This window comes from Suillus paluster (genome assembly GCF_016628075.1).
Source record: "Suillus paluster strain FC165 chromosome Unknown EDB91scaffold_22, whole genome shotgun sequence".
NCBI lineage: Eukaryota > Fungi > Basidiomycota > Agaricomycetes > Boletales > Suillaceae > Suillus > Suillus paluster.
Genome location: NW_024537582.1, coordinates 383,078 through 399,876, shown reverse-complemented (window position 1 = coordinate 399,876; position 16,799 = coordinate 383,078). Strand labels below are relative to the sequence as shown.

The 16,799-nt window shown below is 46.2% G+C and overlaps 4 protein-coding genes across 4 annotated transcripts; 3 read left to right on the top strand and 1 right to left on the bottom strand.

Annotated features, from left to right (window-relative positions):
* Positions 1-562: 562 nt before the first annotated feature.
* Positions 563-1,692, top strand: EDB91DRAFT_1052372 (uncharacterized protein; the record flags this gene model as incomplete). The annotated part of the gene is made up of 5 exons (XM_041313675.1): positions 563-816; positions 871-907; positions 961-1,039; positions 1,090-1,409; positions 1,480-1,692. The coding sequence occupies 5 exons, from the start codon at positions 563-565 to the stop codon at positions 1,690-1,692; spliced, it is 903 nt and encodes a 300-aa protein (XP_041177806.1).
* A 284-nt stretch (positions 1,693-1,976) lies between these two features.
* Positions 1,977-8,765, top strand: EDB91DRAFT_1052341 (OPT oligopeptide transporter protein-domain-containing protein; the record flags this gene model as incomplete). The annotated part of the gene is made up of 38 exons (XM_041313671.1): positions 1,977-2,501; positions 2,588-2,709; positions 2,744-3,422; positions 3,449-3,619; positions 3,672-3,797; positions 4,436-4,602; positions 4,736-5,087; positions 5,145-5,180; positions 5,234-5,288; positions 5,348-5,572; positions 5,631-5,651; positions 5,704-5,757; positions 5,809-5,827; positions 5,881-5,896; positions 5,949-5,986; positions 6,039-6,067; positions 6,119-6,163; positions 6,220-6,242; positions 6,292-6,323; positions 6,377-6,496; positions 6,546-6,569; positions 6,625-6,647; positions 6,699-6,822; positions 6,885-6,991; positions 7,051-7,118; positions 7,196-7,300; positions 7,359-7,501; positions 7,550-7,579; positions 7,630-7,679; positions 7,735-7,780; positions 7,861-7,966; positions 8,064-8,149; positions 8,202-8,237; positions 8,290-8,321; positions 8,371-8,431; positions 8,483-8,519; positions 8,571-8,597; positions 8,652-8,765. 38 exons carry the CDS (start codon positions 1,977-1,979, stop codon positions 8,763-8,765), a joined length of 4,074 nt encoding a protein of 1,357 aa, XP_041177805.1.
* Positions 8,766-8,884: 119 nt separating this feature from the next.
* On the bottom strand, positions 8,885-11,026 carry EDB91DRAFT_1129655 (phosphatidylserine decarboxylase-domain-containing protein). The gene is made up of 6 exons (XM_041318582.1): positions 10,677-11,026; positions 10,446-10,621; positions 10,157-10,390; positions 9,531-10,107; positions 9,318-9,478; positions 8,885-9,261 (listed from the first exon to the last, which is right to left on the bottom strand). Exons 1-6 carry the CDS (start codon positions 10,930-10,932, stop codon positions 8,989-8,991), a joined length of 1,677 nt encoding a protein of 558 aa, XP_041177804.1. The 5' UTR covers positions 10,933-11,026; the 3' UTR covers positions 8,885-8,988.
* A 168-nt stretch (positions 11,027-11,194) lies between these two features.
* On the top strand, positions 11,195-11,635 carry EDB91DRAFT_1280016 (anaphase-promoting complex subunit Apc11; the record flags this gene model as incomplete). Its single annotated transcript, XM_041324714.1, has 2 exons — positions 11,195-11,354; positions 11,544-11,635. The coding sequence occupies 2 exons, from the start codon at positions 11,195-11,197 to the stop codon at positions 11,633-11,635; spliced, it is 252 nt and encodes an 83-aa protein (XP_041177803.1).
* Positions 11,636-16,799: the final 5,164 nt, after the last annotated feature.

The window sequence follows — 16,799 nt, the reverse complement described above, 5'->3', positions numbered from 1 at the left end:
CGAAAGCATCGTATGGTACGCCTCGGTTGTCCCCCTATGTGCCATCAACACTTATCCTGAAAGTGGATAGCACAAACATGACGACGACATTCAGAATTAAGCAGGCTTAAAAAAGTTTGGCGCTTCGGCTTTTAGCTCAGTCCCACCGAGTACCACATGTCAAATTATTATGTCTGTGTGAGTGACATCCCCAATGTTAACCTCATGCGTGTGGCCGCCGGTTTTTCTGTCTTCCTAGCGGAAACTCTATTCTGATGTTCCCATATAACCACTTCTTTTCTTCTCCGAGTCCGCTCGTCTCTAACTCTCCACTCGGCCGTCTCCACCACTTGCCAGTGGATAGGGCGATTCGGCCAAGTCCTTCGTCTCAGTGTCTTCCCGACCTCCCTCACCTGGTCGGTGACCTAGTAATTCGGGGTCATGTCATCATACACCCCACAGACAAATCTGTCGATGGAAAGATATCGCCTTGATGGAATGACAGTATTGGGTGTATTATACGGTGGGTTTTCGGTCGTCATATCACAATCCGGAACTTCTTGACTTGTGTGCCGCAATAGGCATGTTCTTCATCCTTACAATGCAAGCCTTCATTGCTCTCATGCAACGACCTCGACACGGGGGGAAAATCGCAGAACATCGTCGCGTGCTTCTTTTCTACGTCTTCATCACGTTCGTATTGGGGACGATAAGCTTTGCTGTGAACGCAAAATATACGGAGATGATCTGGATAGACCTCCGTGATGCGCCTGGTGGTCCACTCGCGCTAATAGAGAACTACATGAGTTATCGTATCAACGTTCTGGCTCTTGCAACGTAAGTGCACTTGCCCGTCCACCTCCGGACCTCTAATATTGACGCCTCGTCTAGTGGTCACATTCAGGAGTGGTTTATGCAAGTTCTACTTGTGAGCCGAATAATTCGCTAGATGGTCTACTACAAGCCTGATGCTTGACTTAGCTTCACCGCTGTTTTGTGATATGGAATTGGGCAAGATGGGTGATGATCCCGATGATCACACTCTATATCGTTATGATAGGTGCAGTCCATCATTTACCAAGTGACAGTAGTCACTGACATCTTGAGCAGTGTTTTCTATCATCGTCCTCACCGAGGCGAACACCGGTATTGTATTTTACAACATCATCTTCGAGCTTGCCTACCTGTGCATCGAAGTAGGGCTCACCCTGCTTTATACCATTCTCGTGACGAATCGTTTGTTCGTCATGCGGGGGCGTATGAGGGAGGTCATGGCCCAATATGATTCCAGCACATATGATACCATCGCCCTCATGGTCATCGAGTCCGCAGCGTTATACACAATCGTCGCCATTGTCTTCATAATTGCCTTTGCTATGCATGCTAACGGTCTCACCACTTTATGCTTCCTGTCTATTGGAAAAATCCAGGTAAGCACAAAAAACACTGCCCGAGTCACCTACGTCTCTGATGTTAGTGATTGTTTCTGTGTTGAACTAGGGCATTGCCCAATTGTTCATCATCATTCGTGTTGCACGGGGGCGGGCGGTTACGCGCCAGTGGTCGACCCAAGTTGCTGGAATACCTACGGCTATGGCATTCTCAGGGACTATTTCGGACACAACAGAGGGAACTGACAATGAACAAATAGCCAGGCCAGAGCAAGGCGTCATTGAGTTTGCTGCTTCCGAGAAGGCGGCGGAAGTAGTGTGAAAATTAGTTTAAATTAATTTGTACTTGATTTATACGTGAATTTGATTGGCCTCAATGTTTCACCCGCACTGTTGAAGCTCTTTGAAGCAGGGATAGTGTAGGACAGACTAAGCATTCATCGCGGCATCAAGGAAATGACCAGTTGACTTGGTAGTCGCATCCATTGAACCATGTCATTAGTCAGCAGCATCTGAATTCAACAACATCAAACAACCATGATGCATGAAGCTTGAAGTTGCACTGACGCCGCGCGTGACACGTCTCCCAGTGTTTATTGTATTGCAATGACCTTGGATGAAACCAACCCCCTATCCCAGTTCTTTGAACACTTCCCTGGTCATGAAAAGTTCATAACGCATATCACGAGTATCACATCATCCTTCGTCCTCCCGTTCTTGTACATTACCGACCGCCACAGCCCGCGTATCACAGCCTCGGTGCTCGATCAGTTCTATCGCAACAGTTCAGACTGGTCTCCTACACGTTTTGCGCACATAAATGCGGCGGCATGCTTCACATCGCGGTTGTTGTACGATACCGCACTCAATGCACTCGCAAGATGGGAAGTCTCCTGGGAAAATGGGTGTCAAAACTGGCCTGGTGAGGATGGGAAAAGGTATAACGACAGCATTGATAGTTTCTTACATGGACTCCGTAACCTCCGTAACCAATCCTGGGAGGGGAAGGGTAAAGGGAAGGGTAGAGCTGTTGATGAGGAACCGACAATGGTGCTCCTCATCGAGAGAGCCGAAAGGCTGAAGGACAACCTTCCGGACCTTGTTGTTCCTCTCACACGTCTGGCAGAATTGGTGAGTGGCCTGGACTATGGTTTCACCTTTACCAAGCCGTCATTTTACACATCAAGAGAACTTTGACTGATAATACGTGGTTACAGTCACAGGTGAGGATAACAACCATTTTGCTGTCCTCTGTGCGATGGGAGGATATCAAGCCACCGCTTGGCGCATCCCCTGATCCCTACTTCATCGATATCGACTCTCCAAGCAAACAAGGCAAGTAGCCAATCATGTGTATATTATTAGTATCTCAGGGTCATTGGCGTGTCTTCAGACACGCTTGGCAGCCTTCTTTCAGCCTTCTGTTCAGCGTCCACAGTGCAGTCACGCTCAGGCACGCAAGATAGGTCGTACCATCCGTCACTATTGCCGCTGTACGAACAATATGTGGAACACGTCTACAATGTTTGCTCTCTCTACACAACCGATATCCAGGAACTGCAGTACATTGCAGCTGCACGATGGCCAGGGTTTGTTAAACCTGTCTTGCAGGAGCAAAGCGCACCTAATGAGGACGAGGACCCAGACTCAGACGGAACTTCCAATGAACTGATACTCCCTGCTTCCGACGGCCGCATGAGATTGCTAAAGTTCTTCACTCCTTCTTTGACGGCGGCACTTGATGCCCTCTATCCGCGCTTGACCAACGCTACGGACTGGGCAGTAGCCAACGACCCTGACATGCAAGTATCTGAGGAGGCACATTCTCAAGCAAACACAGAAGGGAGCATCATCGTTGACCATCTACCACGCATGTCCAAGTTCATCTTGCTCGCGGCGTTCCTGGCCTCGACAAATCCTGCCAAAAGTGACGTGCGAATGTTTGGTCGCGGCGCAGATAAGCAGAAAAAGCGGCGTCGGAGATCTGTGTCACCAAAGAAGGCTGGGGCGCAGACAACCGTCGCAAAGGTAACCCTATGTTTACTTCACACAGTACGTAATTGAAAGGCAGATGAAAGGTATCACAAAGACTACTTGGCCCTGTAGTATTCCCACTGGATAGGCTTCTCGCAATTCTTGGCGCTCTTCTGGAGGAGAATGATGTCGAGAGCCGGCCTCACGACACTCGTTTCGAACTTCCAGGGGAATACACTGACATGGAATTGGGGCGAGTACACATTTACGCTGCAGTGAGTGCAGGCGCTGGTCCCATGTCAATCCTGTCTAACATACATTCCCAAGATCACTGAGCTTACGTCTATGCGTGCTCTACATCGCACGACTGCTGTCGACAAACTAGACGGACCGCCTATGTATAAATGTGGGATTTCATTTTGGGTAGCAGGGGCACTTGCGAAGGGTTTGCAGGTACCATTGAATGATCTAATGTGGGATCCGGCGTAGTCTCGGACTGCATGGACATTTACTCCTTTACTTTGTGGGAGTCCGGGATATAGGCTAAAGAAATTATTTCCGACGTTCGTGGTACTGGCACAAACTTCAAATGCGAGTCTACGCCGTACGAAATTGACATCTGAGCTATATGATCGCACACTCAAAAACTTGGTTATTAACCAACCATATAGCCCTGGAATGATAGATATGCGACTTGGGGTATGAACTCTTCAAGCTGGCAATCTGTGAACGTGGACAGGTACTGTAGTATGATACTTAGTATGGAATCTGGATACCGTACTGGCAGTTTTCTGGCGATAGCTTTATCCAATCATCGCTCATATGATGATCGATTCACTGACAATTGCATTGAGTACGTTGTCGGGTTGTACCGATGGACAACTTGACAAGTACTTAAGTGCCCATGATGTGGTACTGGTAGCATTACTTGTGGGAAGAATCAATCTCTTCGCCTTCGATCTGCAGCCGAGTTACATAGGTAACACCAATAAAGGATCCTGTACTGCTGTCGATGAATTCCATAATTACACTCAGTGCGAAAACTCTCCTGCATCAACCGATTGCTCTTCCCCGACTCCTCCGCATCTGAGACTATGCCCACAGAGTTCATTTCTGAATCTGCAGCCTTCCCTTTAACACGGCTTGACTCGGAGCTCAAGAACTCCGAGTCTACCGACCTCGAGAGTGAGGTCACTGAGGATAAGCAGGTTGACTCGGACGAGCATGAGCGACCATTTAGCTCGAGTGAGTTCGTTTTGTGATAATATATTCCGTATTTATCAACTTGAACGGAGCTCTCAGCTTCTGCATTCACTGTGCGTCTATCTTTCAGTGCATTATGGAGTTATACATGGAGTGATACATCTTACCACACAGAGCTCCATCCATAGTGCGGACTTTGACGACCCGAACCTCGACCCTTCACGCAGTGATGCAGAACTTGACGACGAGGAGTCGCCCTATCCAGAGGTCCGATCTGCTGTCGCAAACACAGACGATCCGTCCATACATGTAACGACGCTTCGTACTTGGGTTTTAGGTATGGCCTGGGCAGTTGTCATGCCTGGTGTCAACCAGTTTTTCTTCTTCCGCTATCCCAGCGTCCCCATTTCTGCTATAGTCGCTCAGCTACTCTCGTTTCCGATAGGCCGACTCTGTGCTGCTTATCTTCCCCGAAAAAAAATCTTGGGTATTTCGCTAAACCCAGGCCCCTTCACCATCAAGGAACATGTACTAATAACGGTGGGTCGTTTCTTCGAAGCCTTATTAGCTTCGTTTTATCCCCACCTGCCCCAATAGATCATGGCTTCGGTGGGCGCTTCATCCGCCTATGCAGTGAGTATATTCCCGACGTTTCGTAAAACATGCATTCAAAGCACCAAAATTAGACAGATGTCATCGCGGTGCAAAGAGTTTTCTATAATCAGAAATACAATTTTAGTTGTTCGTTCTCCACAACCTCATCAAGGTTGAACGCATGCTCATGTACGGTTCCTCGTCAGATCAATGGTTTTTGGTAATGTCGACACAACTTATTGGCTTCTCCACCGGGGGAATCACGCGACGCTTTCTTGTCTCGCCTCCAAGCATGATCTGGCCCGCAACTCTCGTCAGCTGCGCACTCTTCAACACCCTCCACTCCGAGCAGTATGCAGGTATCGGACGATTAGGCGGTATAAGTCGAGAACGCTTCTTCGTTTATGTTTTCACAGGCGCATTCTTGTGGTGTATGGATTTTCCTCGGTTCCTCCTATTCTTGTCTAAATTAACTTCTTGATGGACCAGACTTTTTCCCTGGTTACCTATGTAAGGCATACCCCCTACAGCGATCTTGTTTTTTTTTTCAATTTCTTTGCAGTCCAGGCCCTTTCGTGGTTTTCTTGGGTAACATGGATTTGGCCTAACGATCCTGGTGAGTATCGAAACACCGAACCCATGATCTACCCTTGACACAAAGCCCTAGTCGTCTCACAGCTCTTTGGGTGCGTCCTTGTGTTCGCTAAAGAATTCATGTACCACACGTTGACAAAATCAGCTACGTCCACGGTATGGTATGTAGGTTTTTACTTAGCCCTCAATCATGACTATAGAATCGTGAATCAGGGAATGTCCGTGATAACATTTGACTGGGCCCAAATTGCGTATGTACTTGATCGTTCCTGCTTTATTGCAGTTCTAAGCTTGAATGTGCAGATATGATGGGTCACCACTAGCCATGCCTTGTGAGTCTCCTGATTTCCCTTCAATGTTCATCTAATTGCGATCACCATCAGGGTGGGCGACGGCGAACATCATGGCTGGCTTTGTAGTTTTCTATTGTGAGTCTGATATATTTCTTTACACTGGTAACTGACCTATCGACCTATTATCCTAGGGATAGTAACACCTGTATTATACGTCAGTGATCAACAAAGATTGCACAACTTACGAATTGACTCCTTCGCAGTTCACAAATACCTGGTATTCTCTGTATATGCCGTTCGTCTCATTCTCTGTTTCTTCCCGCATGACGTCAGCTCAACTGTTTTAAGTATATCGGCAAGGTTTTCCTTCGACAACAGACAGAAAACGTACAACGTCACCCGGATATTGACTCCAGCGGGCTCTTTCAACGCGACAGCGTACACGGAGTACAGTCCAATATTCGTTCCGTAAGTGACCACACTCTCAGCTATGGTGATATACCCATTCCTCTAACAGAGCGGCGTTCATGATGGCTTATGGGTAAGCTCACTAATTGATTAGTATTTGTCTTTTGTTGAGACAGCCATTTTATTAGTCTCTCGTTCGCCTCAATTACTGGTACGGAAATACGCACTACAGCTATAACTCAGATTGACAGAAATGTCTCAGCGACTATCGTTCATTGTTTTATTCATTTCCGGAAGCAAATTTGGTATCAAGCGCGACGGTCACTTGGGGAACAGGCAGATATCCATGCTCGCCTTATGAGTCGTTACCCGCAGGTTCCTGAATGGTGTGTCACGAAATTCTCTTGTCATCAAAGCGATCATAACTCGATGTAATTCCTTACCCCAGGTGGTACTTGTCCCTATTCACTCTCATGTTTGCGTTGGGTGTCATCAGCATCGAGATTTGGCCCACAGAGATGCCAGTTTGGGCGTTTGTGATAGCGCTCTTGATCGGTGAGTCGTTAAGGCGTCTGCGTGATTGTTCGTTGTGATAACATACATACGCCCTTTAGCATTCACCTATGTGATTCCATGCGGTATGATACAGGCGATAACCAATCAGCAAATTGGGTTGAAGTGCGTCACATGATGATGGTTGAATTCTTGTCATAACTCAAATATATGGTAGCGTAATCACAGAGCTGATCATCGGGTAAGTCTACACTGGTCCGTCGGATCAATCTATCTGACCGCTTGCTACCCAGATATATGCTACCTGGCAAACCGGTAGCAGTGATGCTATTCAAGACCTTCGGCTATATTGTGCGTGGCGAATCCTCTTGTCTCTTGGTATACTGACTCTCCGTAGTCCATGACTCAGGCCTTGACATTTACGTCTGACTTCAAACTTGGTCACTACATGAAAATCCCCCCTCGAAAAATGTTCTGGTGCCAAATCGTGGCTACGGTGGTCGCTGGAACCTCGCAATTGGGCGTTCAGTCGTGGATGTTCTCTACCATACCGTAAGCACTAATGTTGGTGACTGTTTCATGAGGCTGAGTTTCGTGCAGAGACATGTGCTCTCCCACTCAAAAAGACGGGTATGTTCGAATATTCAGTATGGTATTTATCTCTGTTCAACATCGCGTAGTTTCACCTGTCCTTATACGGAGGTATTTGGCACTGCGTCCATCATCTGGGGTGCGTTCATTATATTGGTACCTTGCGGGAAAGATGGATTTACTCTGACGAACAGGTGTGGTCGGCCCACAACGTTTGTTTGGTCCCGGGCAACTGTATCAGTAAGTTGCTGCTCTACCTTTGATCCCCGTGGTATTGAATGCCCTCTTGCAGCTGTATGTCCCCAGTACTAGCCCAACAGTGAGAAATTTATAGACCCACTTTCAGCCGTGTTGGTCTTCTTCATTATCGGAGCCATATCCCCTATCATGGGTTGGCTGGCGATGAAGCGGTATCCAAACAGTTTCGTACGATACGTGAAGTGAGTAATCATCTCAATCACCGTGGCTGACTGATTAACGTCTTGACTAGTTTGTAAGTCCATGATATTATTCCCGCGGACAGCGTGACATCATACATCTTAGCCCGCTAATATTTAACGGCACCTACAAGATCCCCCCAGCGTCTGCGCTGAACTATGTACCGGGGGCGTACGTGTGCAGTAGTTATCGTATGATGGATTGACTTACTGATGTACCACAGGCTGGTCGGATTCATCTTCCAGTACGTCATACGAAGGTTTGTTTCCCATTTGAAACACATCTGCAGAGTTTTCTGACGTAGTTTTCAGGCGCAATTTTTCATGGTGGACGAAATACAATTGTAAGTGCAGTGACAGCACTATCCGTGCCAAATGACGAGAGTTACACAGATGTTTTGTCGGCGGCACTGGATGCTGGACTAGCTATTTCTGTTATCTTCATATATTTTGTGTGAGTCCCCAGCTGGCCACAATCCCGACTGTCATTCACCGAGCTGGACAGGTTGCAATATCCGACAAATGGGTCGGTAAGTAACAGGGTTGCCACAGTTGCTGATGAACGTTGAAGCATTTTTCACCAGATTGGGAAGAGCTTGCAACATTGGTGGGGCAACACGGTAGGCTCTTCTTCGAACTGTCAGATCAAGGCTGCTGATCTGTCTACCATCAAGGTATTCAATACAACTGCCGATGGTTTGGGTACGCCAGTACGCCAGCTAACGGGCACAGAGACGTTCGGGTATGTCGACTTATCAACTGATTGCTTCTCTTGCATTGACAAGTAAACTCAGCCCCAGTATAGGATCTTGGTAGCTACTGTATCTTTCGTGCTTTTGAATGTAGAACTATCTTGTTGTATGGGTATAATATGGACTTGTATTTGGGTTATAATCACACGCAGACATTGTTGCAATGCTATCGTTATTTCTATGAAGGAGTGACATATGTGAGGGTATAATGAAAATTCATTATCATAAGATGCGTCAATGTAGATCGTTGACCGTATATCTAGTCGGTCTTCTCTTTGCGGACTGTCGTCGAAACGCTGGGCACATCGCCAATGCGATTTCCCACTTTGACTTTTTGTCCAGCTTTAACGGTAAACTCGAACGACTTCGGGGCTTCAAATACCAACACAATGGTACTTCCCAAGCAGAATCCGCCCATCTCTTCACCGGAAGTCAACGGTTGACCATTGAGGATAGGCGAGGCCGCTGAGTAGACGGCCTCGTTGTACGTTCCAGGAGGAGGGGGTCTACCTCGGAGGTTAGTACGAAGGGCCTGTAAGTGTGATATCGGGTTCAACTGGGTTTCTAAACCAATGAAATAACACATACGGTGTCGAAATTGATCTTGATGCTGCCCACGTTCGTGGCACCAACGGGTATCATACCAAAGAAACCGAATTTCCATCGACCGAGAAGCGCGACTCTTTCATTCAGGACGAAGAGGTTTCGCAGCCGCTTTGCCATGTATGGGGAAACGGAGAAGAGTTCACCTTGAGGCCGAGTGTCATCAACAGTATGTGAAGCATGTACAGGAGGACTTACCAACGAAGTGGCGCCTTTTCTCCACTACCCAAGCAGTCGGGCTGTGGAACCGATGATAATCGCCTGGAGCGAGGTAAATGACAGTGAAGTAAAGAGCATTGCCTTCTTTGACGCTTGTGCCCGACGTGCTTCTCTTCCGCTCAATCGAAGGTCTAAGGCCTATTTCGCGAGCGACGGAGGCATCGTGCGCGATAGTTTCTTGGAGGGACCCTGGTTGCTCTACAGACGCGTCGATCTGCTCGCCGAATTTCTTCGGCACGGATGAAGGTTTTGCCTCAGAGGAGGCGGACTGAGTTATGGGGATTGGAGGTGTCACGGTACCCGGAGTGGAAGGCGTGGATGCACCCAAGAGTTGGTCTAAACTATACTCGATGCCATTCACATTAGCAAATTCTTGGTCAGTCACATGAGACATCTCTCGGTTGGGGAATTCGATTACTGTCGAGGTCGGACTCCCTGGTTCCAAACGTTCCACACCGAGGAGAGCGTCCAAAGAGTAGGTGATTCCCTTAACTTGCTCCACTCGAAGGTTGTCTATAGTTCCGAGATGCAAAACGGTGCCGTCAGCAGGGCTGACCTGGAAGAATAGTCAAGACAGAAGTCCTCGAATAGCGATAAATTCTTACGAGAATAGCGTTGTCTATAGGCCTAACACCTGGTTTGAGCTTTCGGTAGAAAAACTGGCCCAAGCTGGTATATTGCGCCAGATCATCGGGGTCGATTTCCTCAAGGTTGCAGCCAAAAACGTATGCATAGAACCGGAAACCATAAGGCCGTATCCAAACCGGTAGCTCGAGCGAGTTCATGTAGCCCCAGACGCGCGACATGTTTCGGAGAGGAAGTGCACCTATTACGTGAACCTGCACGATTACCAGGTGAACAAATGCGATTCAGTAACTAATGAGTGACACGCACATGCCATGGCCCTTTGAGCTTGATGATTTCATTACCTTCATCATCGACGTGAACCTCCTTCTCTGCGCGCGCAACTTTCTTGCGGTATTGGATAACAACGAGAAGAAGGGCTCCGACGGCCAAGGGAAGTGGGTACCACTTTGTGGGTGTTTCTGTCCACGCCAGTATAAGACGTCCTAAATTGCGCGAGGTCAGATGGGTGTATGTTTTCTTATCCACGAAAAGGCATACTGTAGAGCGGGACGCTATGGGCGCTTGGCAATAGCGGTGGTGGTGGGGGCGTCGTCTCTGGAGGAATATTGGTTCTAGTTGAAAACGATCTTCTCAATGCACCCCGCCTAAATGAGCGCACAGTTCCTGATAAACTGATTCTACGCTTCACAAAGACTCGCGAGAAGAGGGCAGAAGAGCTGTTCGCGGTAGACGTGATAACATGAGACGCTGCCTGCAAGGGTCTCTTCCCCTTCACAATGACTTTATACAGCATTGCAGGTGTGGAATATAGCTCAGGGTTTGTGTTTGAGAAGTAACTGCTTCCACAGCTTTCGTGCTGCTGTGAGAGCTAAGAGTTTTTCAACGGTGCACAATTACGACTACTTTCGGCAAGATACTTATACATCCATATAAGGCAAGAGCTTTGAATCCTAATAATGCCAAACAAAAGACATTCATATATGGTGCAGTTCTCCTGAGTCCTCAAAATACGCGCCCAACCACGCACACACGCACCAAACAAAATAACAACTAAAATGCTCTTCAGATACTTTATCTACATAGTCCAATGGCTCTGGAATACAGGCAACGCCAATCATGACGAAGATGACGAAGGCAACATCTGTGGGATCTGTCACATCTCGTTTGAGGGGTGTTGTGCATGGTGTAAGATCCCGGGGACTGACTGTCCGTTGAGTGAGTTTTTTTGGTTTCGTTCTCTTTCGCTTCTTGTTTTTTTTTTTTTTTGTACTTTGCTTTTCCTACCTTATGTTGTATTCTTTGTTCTTCCTGTTTCCCTTACATTATGTTACTTTCCTTCGAGAGTAACACTAACAACCCTACATCCACACCCACATTCCCATCTTACCCCACAACACAATACAGTCTGGGGCGAATGCAGTCACGTCTTCCACATGCACTGCTTGCTCGAATGGTTAGGCATGGATGCATCGAAACAGCAATGTCCCTTGGACTGACACACATGGGGTACGTGATGGTTGTTTCTTTGCATTCAGACGGTTTTGCTAATGTGTCTCTATTTTGGATGGTTCTAGTCACTGCTAAGTGGAAAGCGAATGAGTTGTCCTCGAGCTAGCGGTACGAGTCGTCTTCGAGTTAGTAACGGATCCGTCTTCAAGTTGGCAGATGTTCTTCCTGTAGTATCAACACCTGGATGCTCCCGTACATCAGGGAGGGGGTAAGGGCTGCCTTATCTATCTACAACATACAAGCATGAATACTGAAGACGAAGAAAGGAATCAAATACAATGCAGCAATTCCAGCACGTCCTTTATCTCCTTACACTTACTCGATGATATATTAATAAAGAAAAGCTCGGGAATGGAATCGGAGATTTTCCTGATGATCCCACGGTGCCAATTCGTGTCCACCGCGTCATGAAGTTAGTAATGTGAGAAACATAGGTGGCCCGACAGTGAATTTTTCGCAGGAAGATGCTAGTGGATGTGATCCCTGACAGCGGATTTGAGCTGGCATTGACCTTGCTTCACAAGGTACTGTAGATTTTAGGTGGCAATCTGCTGGCATTGCAGATATTGTTTGTTCGAAAGGGAATTTCAGGTGGATAGATTCTTTCCACATCGCCATGAAGAACAATATTCAGCACATAAAAGCAAGTCATCTTGCTACTGTCCCCTTCAGCTTTATTTGATCACATATCACATCCTCACACACAATGCGTTTCTTCAATACATCAGCAAATTCCCTACAAGATTGTGAACGATTACAATATTGACCTCTATGTGATAAGTTGTCGTCACTTTACGTCTAGCTACAATCAATTGTGTTGATTGTCAAATGATTGCAGACTACCTGTCGTGGCGGTTAGCATCGACAATCTCCTTATAATCTTCCAACCTTGTTGTTTACTTGCTCTCATTGACTAAGCGCTGGTGCATGATTTATGGCAAGCCTAGGGGTCGGACTCACTGGTCCTCTCTTGATTTGTTGTTCATGTGGAAAAAAAACTTCCAGTTGATTCCATCGTTTTTCTCTCTCACCTCAAGCTGACCTCGCTACTTTTCTTTGTATTCAGATGCTTGTCTGCATTATTTGAAGGGAATTTGCCCCATCTGCCTGTGGATGCTCCATGTACCTTTTGCGCTCGTGGTGTCTCAGCGCTTAACATGTATTCCGAGTCATTGGTTGACTCCCCGTGTAATGCTTGTAGTTCAGTGTTTGCTATTAATTGTTTCCCAACTTCCACCAGTCACATATACTACTATACTGGTAAGTCTCGAAGTCACTGCTGCTTTCTTTAGCTCATGATCCTCACTATTGTATTTGTAGATTTGATTTCTCTTGACTCAATACCATGGGCCATGGCCACATGATTCATGATCATGCCTTCGGGACCGTTTTGAAGACCTCAACAACACTCAACTGGTGGCCCTACTCATTTGCTTGAACGGGTACGAGCATTTACTGGATTGGATTGTGATCTGTCTTAATGTGCTTCTTTCACGCAGGTATCCTCTGACATCGAGTGCTAAGTGGTGGTATTGAGAACAAGTGTAATGGCAACTTGTGATGAAGGCTCAGGCGGCAGTGAGGAGGGTGATGAATAGCATGGCATTGTAGGGTCGCGTTCTCTGCGGTGTAATAGCTATTGTTGACCGTGAATTTATTTGTTGTATACATTTTGACTACGGGCGATGGGAGCATGAATATATTGCTATAGATTACTATTGCCAACGACTACGGATGTCCAATGTATATAGGAATTATAAAGCACTTACAATGGACGCAATTTTTTCGAAGGTTGGCAATTGGTACCAGATTTATTCCTGTGTGTCGTGAGATTAGTTACAATCAAAGAGCAATGAGGTGTCTCGTGAAAGTAACTGCCTATGCCATGATTATAGTGATTGTAAGCATTTGTAATGAGTCCATAATGCTATATTGATACATCCAAACTGGACTATAAGCCTAAAACTAGAATACATCATCCAGTAAGATTATCCATTATCCATTGGATGTATCCCATGGTGGATCCCATCTGTTGCATACACAGCCGCATTTTTCGCATTTTTGAAACTCAGCTGTTTGTCATTCCAGGATATATTTATTATTCACAAAACATATCCCATTTTGGTCACCTCCTCATGTCAGGTCTTCCCACATTATTCCCACACATCACATGTTCGCCCCCACAACACCAAAAACATCGCCCATTTTGGGAATCTCCACAATATCAATTGTTCCCACACCCTCCCCATATCACTGCAGCTTCACCACCACACCACAATTGCTCCCCTTTCATATATAAGTAGTAGTTTGGTTTATATATGTATAATATAATATAATAGACCGCTTTTTTTGTCTATTTGTGTACTTGCTCCTCCTCCAGGACCCTTTCAAAATGATGTAGGATATAAAACATTTTCGCACTTTCGCCCCTTTGACAAGGAAGTGTCCTAGGGTATTCAGAACATGATTATGAGTATATATGAAGATATTCCCAACTTTATTTGACCCTCTGAAGTGTCCTACATCAATAAATATAACACATATACAGAAAAACACAAAATATGTTCCCATTTAATTACTTGTAGATGGATAGACTTGTAAAAATGATTCCCAGCACCTATTCAGTAATATGAACAATGTATCAGGAGCCTAGGACCATAGGATAATCCCCTGTTGCATGGTGTGCCCCCCTTCTCCTAGTGGTTTACCCCCTGTGATTTTTTTTCCTGAAGGACCGGACCTCAATTGAGGTGGGGGGTCTATTTCTATGTATATTTGAGGTAGGTCTATCATATAGCTGGCCCAGGACACACATAGGATCCTGCTACAGGAACAAAAACATAGAAAATCGCATTTTTGATGTGTTTCAGTATCTTACCATTGCATCTATGATACAACCTGTTCATATATAATGAGCATAGCATATATACTTGCTTTTTTATGACCAAGATCGGCTCACAATAGGCTGGAGCTGTGAGCTAGTGTATATGCTTGCTATTTCTACTGATAAGGGGCCCATGCCTTCAAAACATCAAATATTAATGATCAGAAACCTGGAGTACATTTGGAACATATACAGCATCATATATATAAATGTATAGAACAATCCAACAATGATTGAGTGCTGAGGAAGTGAAATAGATAAGAAATTAAGTGTGGGAAACTTCACAAACCCAAAACATCGAAAATGGTCAGTTGAGCAGTAGTCAGACTTTAATGCTGGGTCAACTCATGTTTACACTACATCCCTTCCCTCCACCCTTTACCCTCAGGGCAGTAGGTAGTATAGGTTCCTTAGGTAGTTTACAATCTATCCTACATATTTTAAATGAAATCTTTGACATTTATCATATATAAATGACACTTCGTGCAAAAAGATATCAATTGTCACTTTTCACACATATGTCATTTTGCCTGTCATTACATCAATCCTTCATGGATCTTTCTAAGCCTTTAGGGACATCATAAGGGATATATATTGGGGGTATCACAGGTCTCTGATTACTTATCACAGGCTTGATTACCATGTAGGCTTCTGATCAGTAGAAATACCCCCTCTACATCAGATCTCATGTTTTGCCATATATCTAGCTGGTATTTAGTGTAGAACACATGTATGCATGTACTACTGATTATAAATGAGCAGGGTGGACCATGTGTGCAAGTGTAATATACTAAAAAACATCAAAAATGCCAAACATACAATATTTTATGTTTTTGTTCCTGTAGATGGATCCTGTGTGTGTCCAGGGCTAGCTATATGACAGACATACTCCAAATATATATAGAAATAGACCCCCTACTTCAATGTAGGTCCGGTCCTACAGGAAAAAAATTCACAGGGGGTAAACCACCAGGAGAAGGAGGGCACACCATGCAACAGGGGGTTGTCCTATGGTCCTAGGATCCTGATTGTAAGAATTACCAAACGTTTATCGCCGGAACATGCCGATACTCCTCTCACCGCAACCACCACGTCAACGCCTGGACCGTTTGTCAAGCACAATACCCGACCCCTTTTATTAGTACCTATCCTTTCAATTCCTATCGCTCGCTAAACCCTTCCTGTCGTTACTGTTCCTCCATTCGTAATACCGCCGTCTTCACCTTGTCAACAACTCTTATATCATTCTCTCGCTACACTATCAAATACAAACGCCACTCCCTTCAGCTACTGCTTTCACCGACCGTACACCGAGCCCTTGCCTTTAACTATTCTAGGACGACCCTTCCTCATCCTACAGTATAAGTAGCCCATGTACATTCCTAATAAGCAGCAGAATAGAACAGTAGATCCCCCAGAAGAACGCCCCGAAGAACCCGTCTCATTACCTTCTCTTATCATTGCTATAACGCGGTCACTCTCGTTTACCGATTCACGATATCTCTCGCATCCGTCATCCGTCATTTGAAGCTAACACTAATCATTATCATTCCTTCAGCGGTCTATCTACCCCCTTTGCACTCGCATCGCCTCTAGCTACGCACATCGTAGCTAACTTACACATTGGAGCCCACCACGAGGGGGTGATTAGATCTCTGTCCAACTCCATACCATCATCACCTCACTCCCGACTATCACCATTCCGCTTCAATACGGAGGACTCCCGCAGAAGTCTCTAGCAGAAGACTTGCCCACACTGGCTGTCACCAGAAACAAGAGCTGCTCCCTCACCGCCCCATCCGTTTCCCATCCACTACCATATATCCCAATAACACCGTCGAATCCAGTTGCCGCCAGCAGTACGATACCTACCCCAATCCGTCCCCGACTCGATAATCAGGAATCCAGCGACGAAGATAACCCATTCGCGCCCATCGTCAGCAAACCCAGCTCCCCAACGTCCATCACCACTACCATCTCACAAACAAAGACACCCTCGTTACCACTCTTCAGCCTTCCGCAGCCGCAGCCGCAGCCGCACCCTCAACCCTCCTTTCAACTAAGACCCACCATCTTCACCAACGCTACACTACCAGCCGCACCCCAGCCAACCGCCGTGATGTCGCATGCGCTTCAAGGCATAGGCGCCATGCCTGGTCCCAACTCAAGCAAAGCGCCGTTGTTCAATGGCGAGACGTCCGAATTCAGAGTTCTTTGAGCTGTTTGAAGATCTCGCAACTACTTACGGCTTAACAAATGCTGACAAG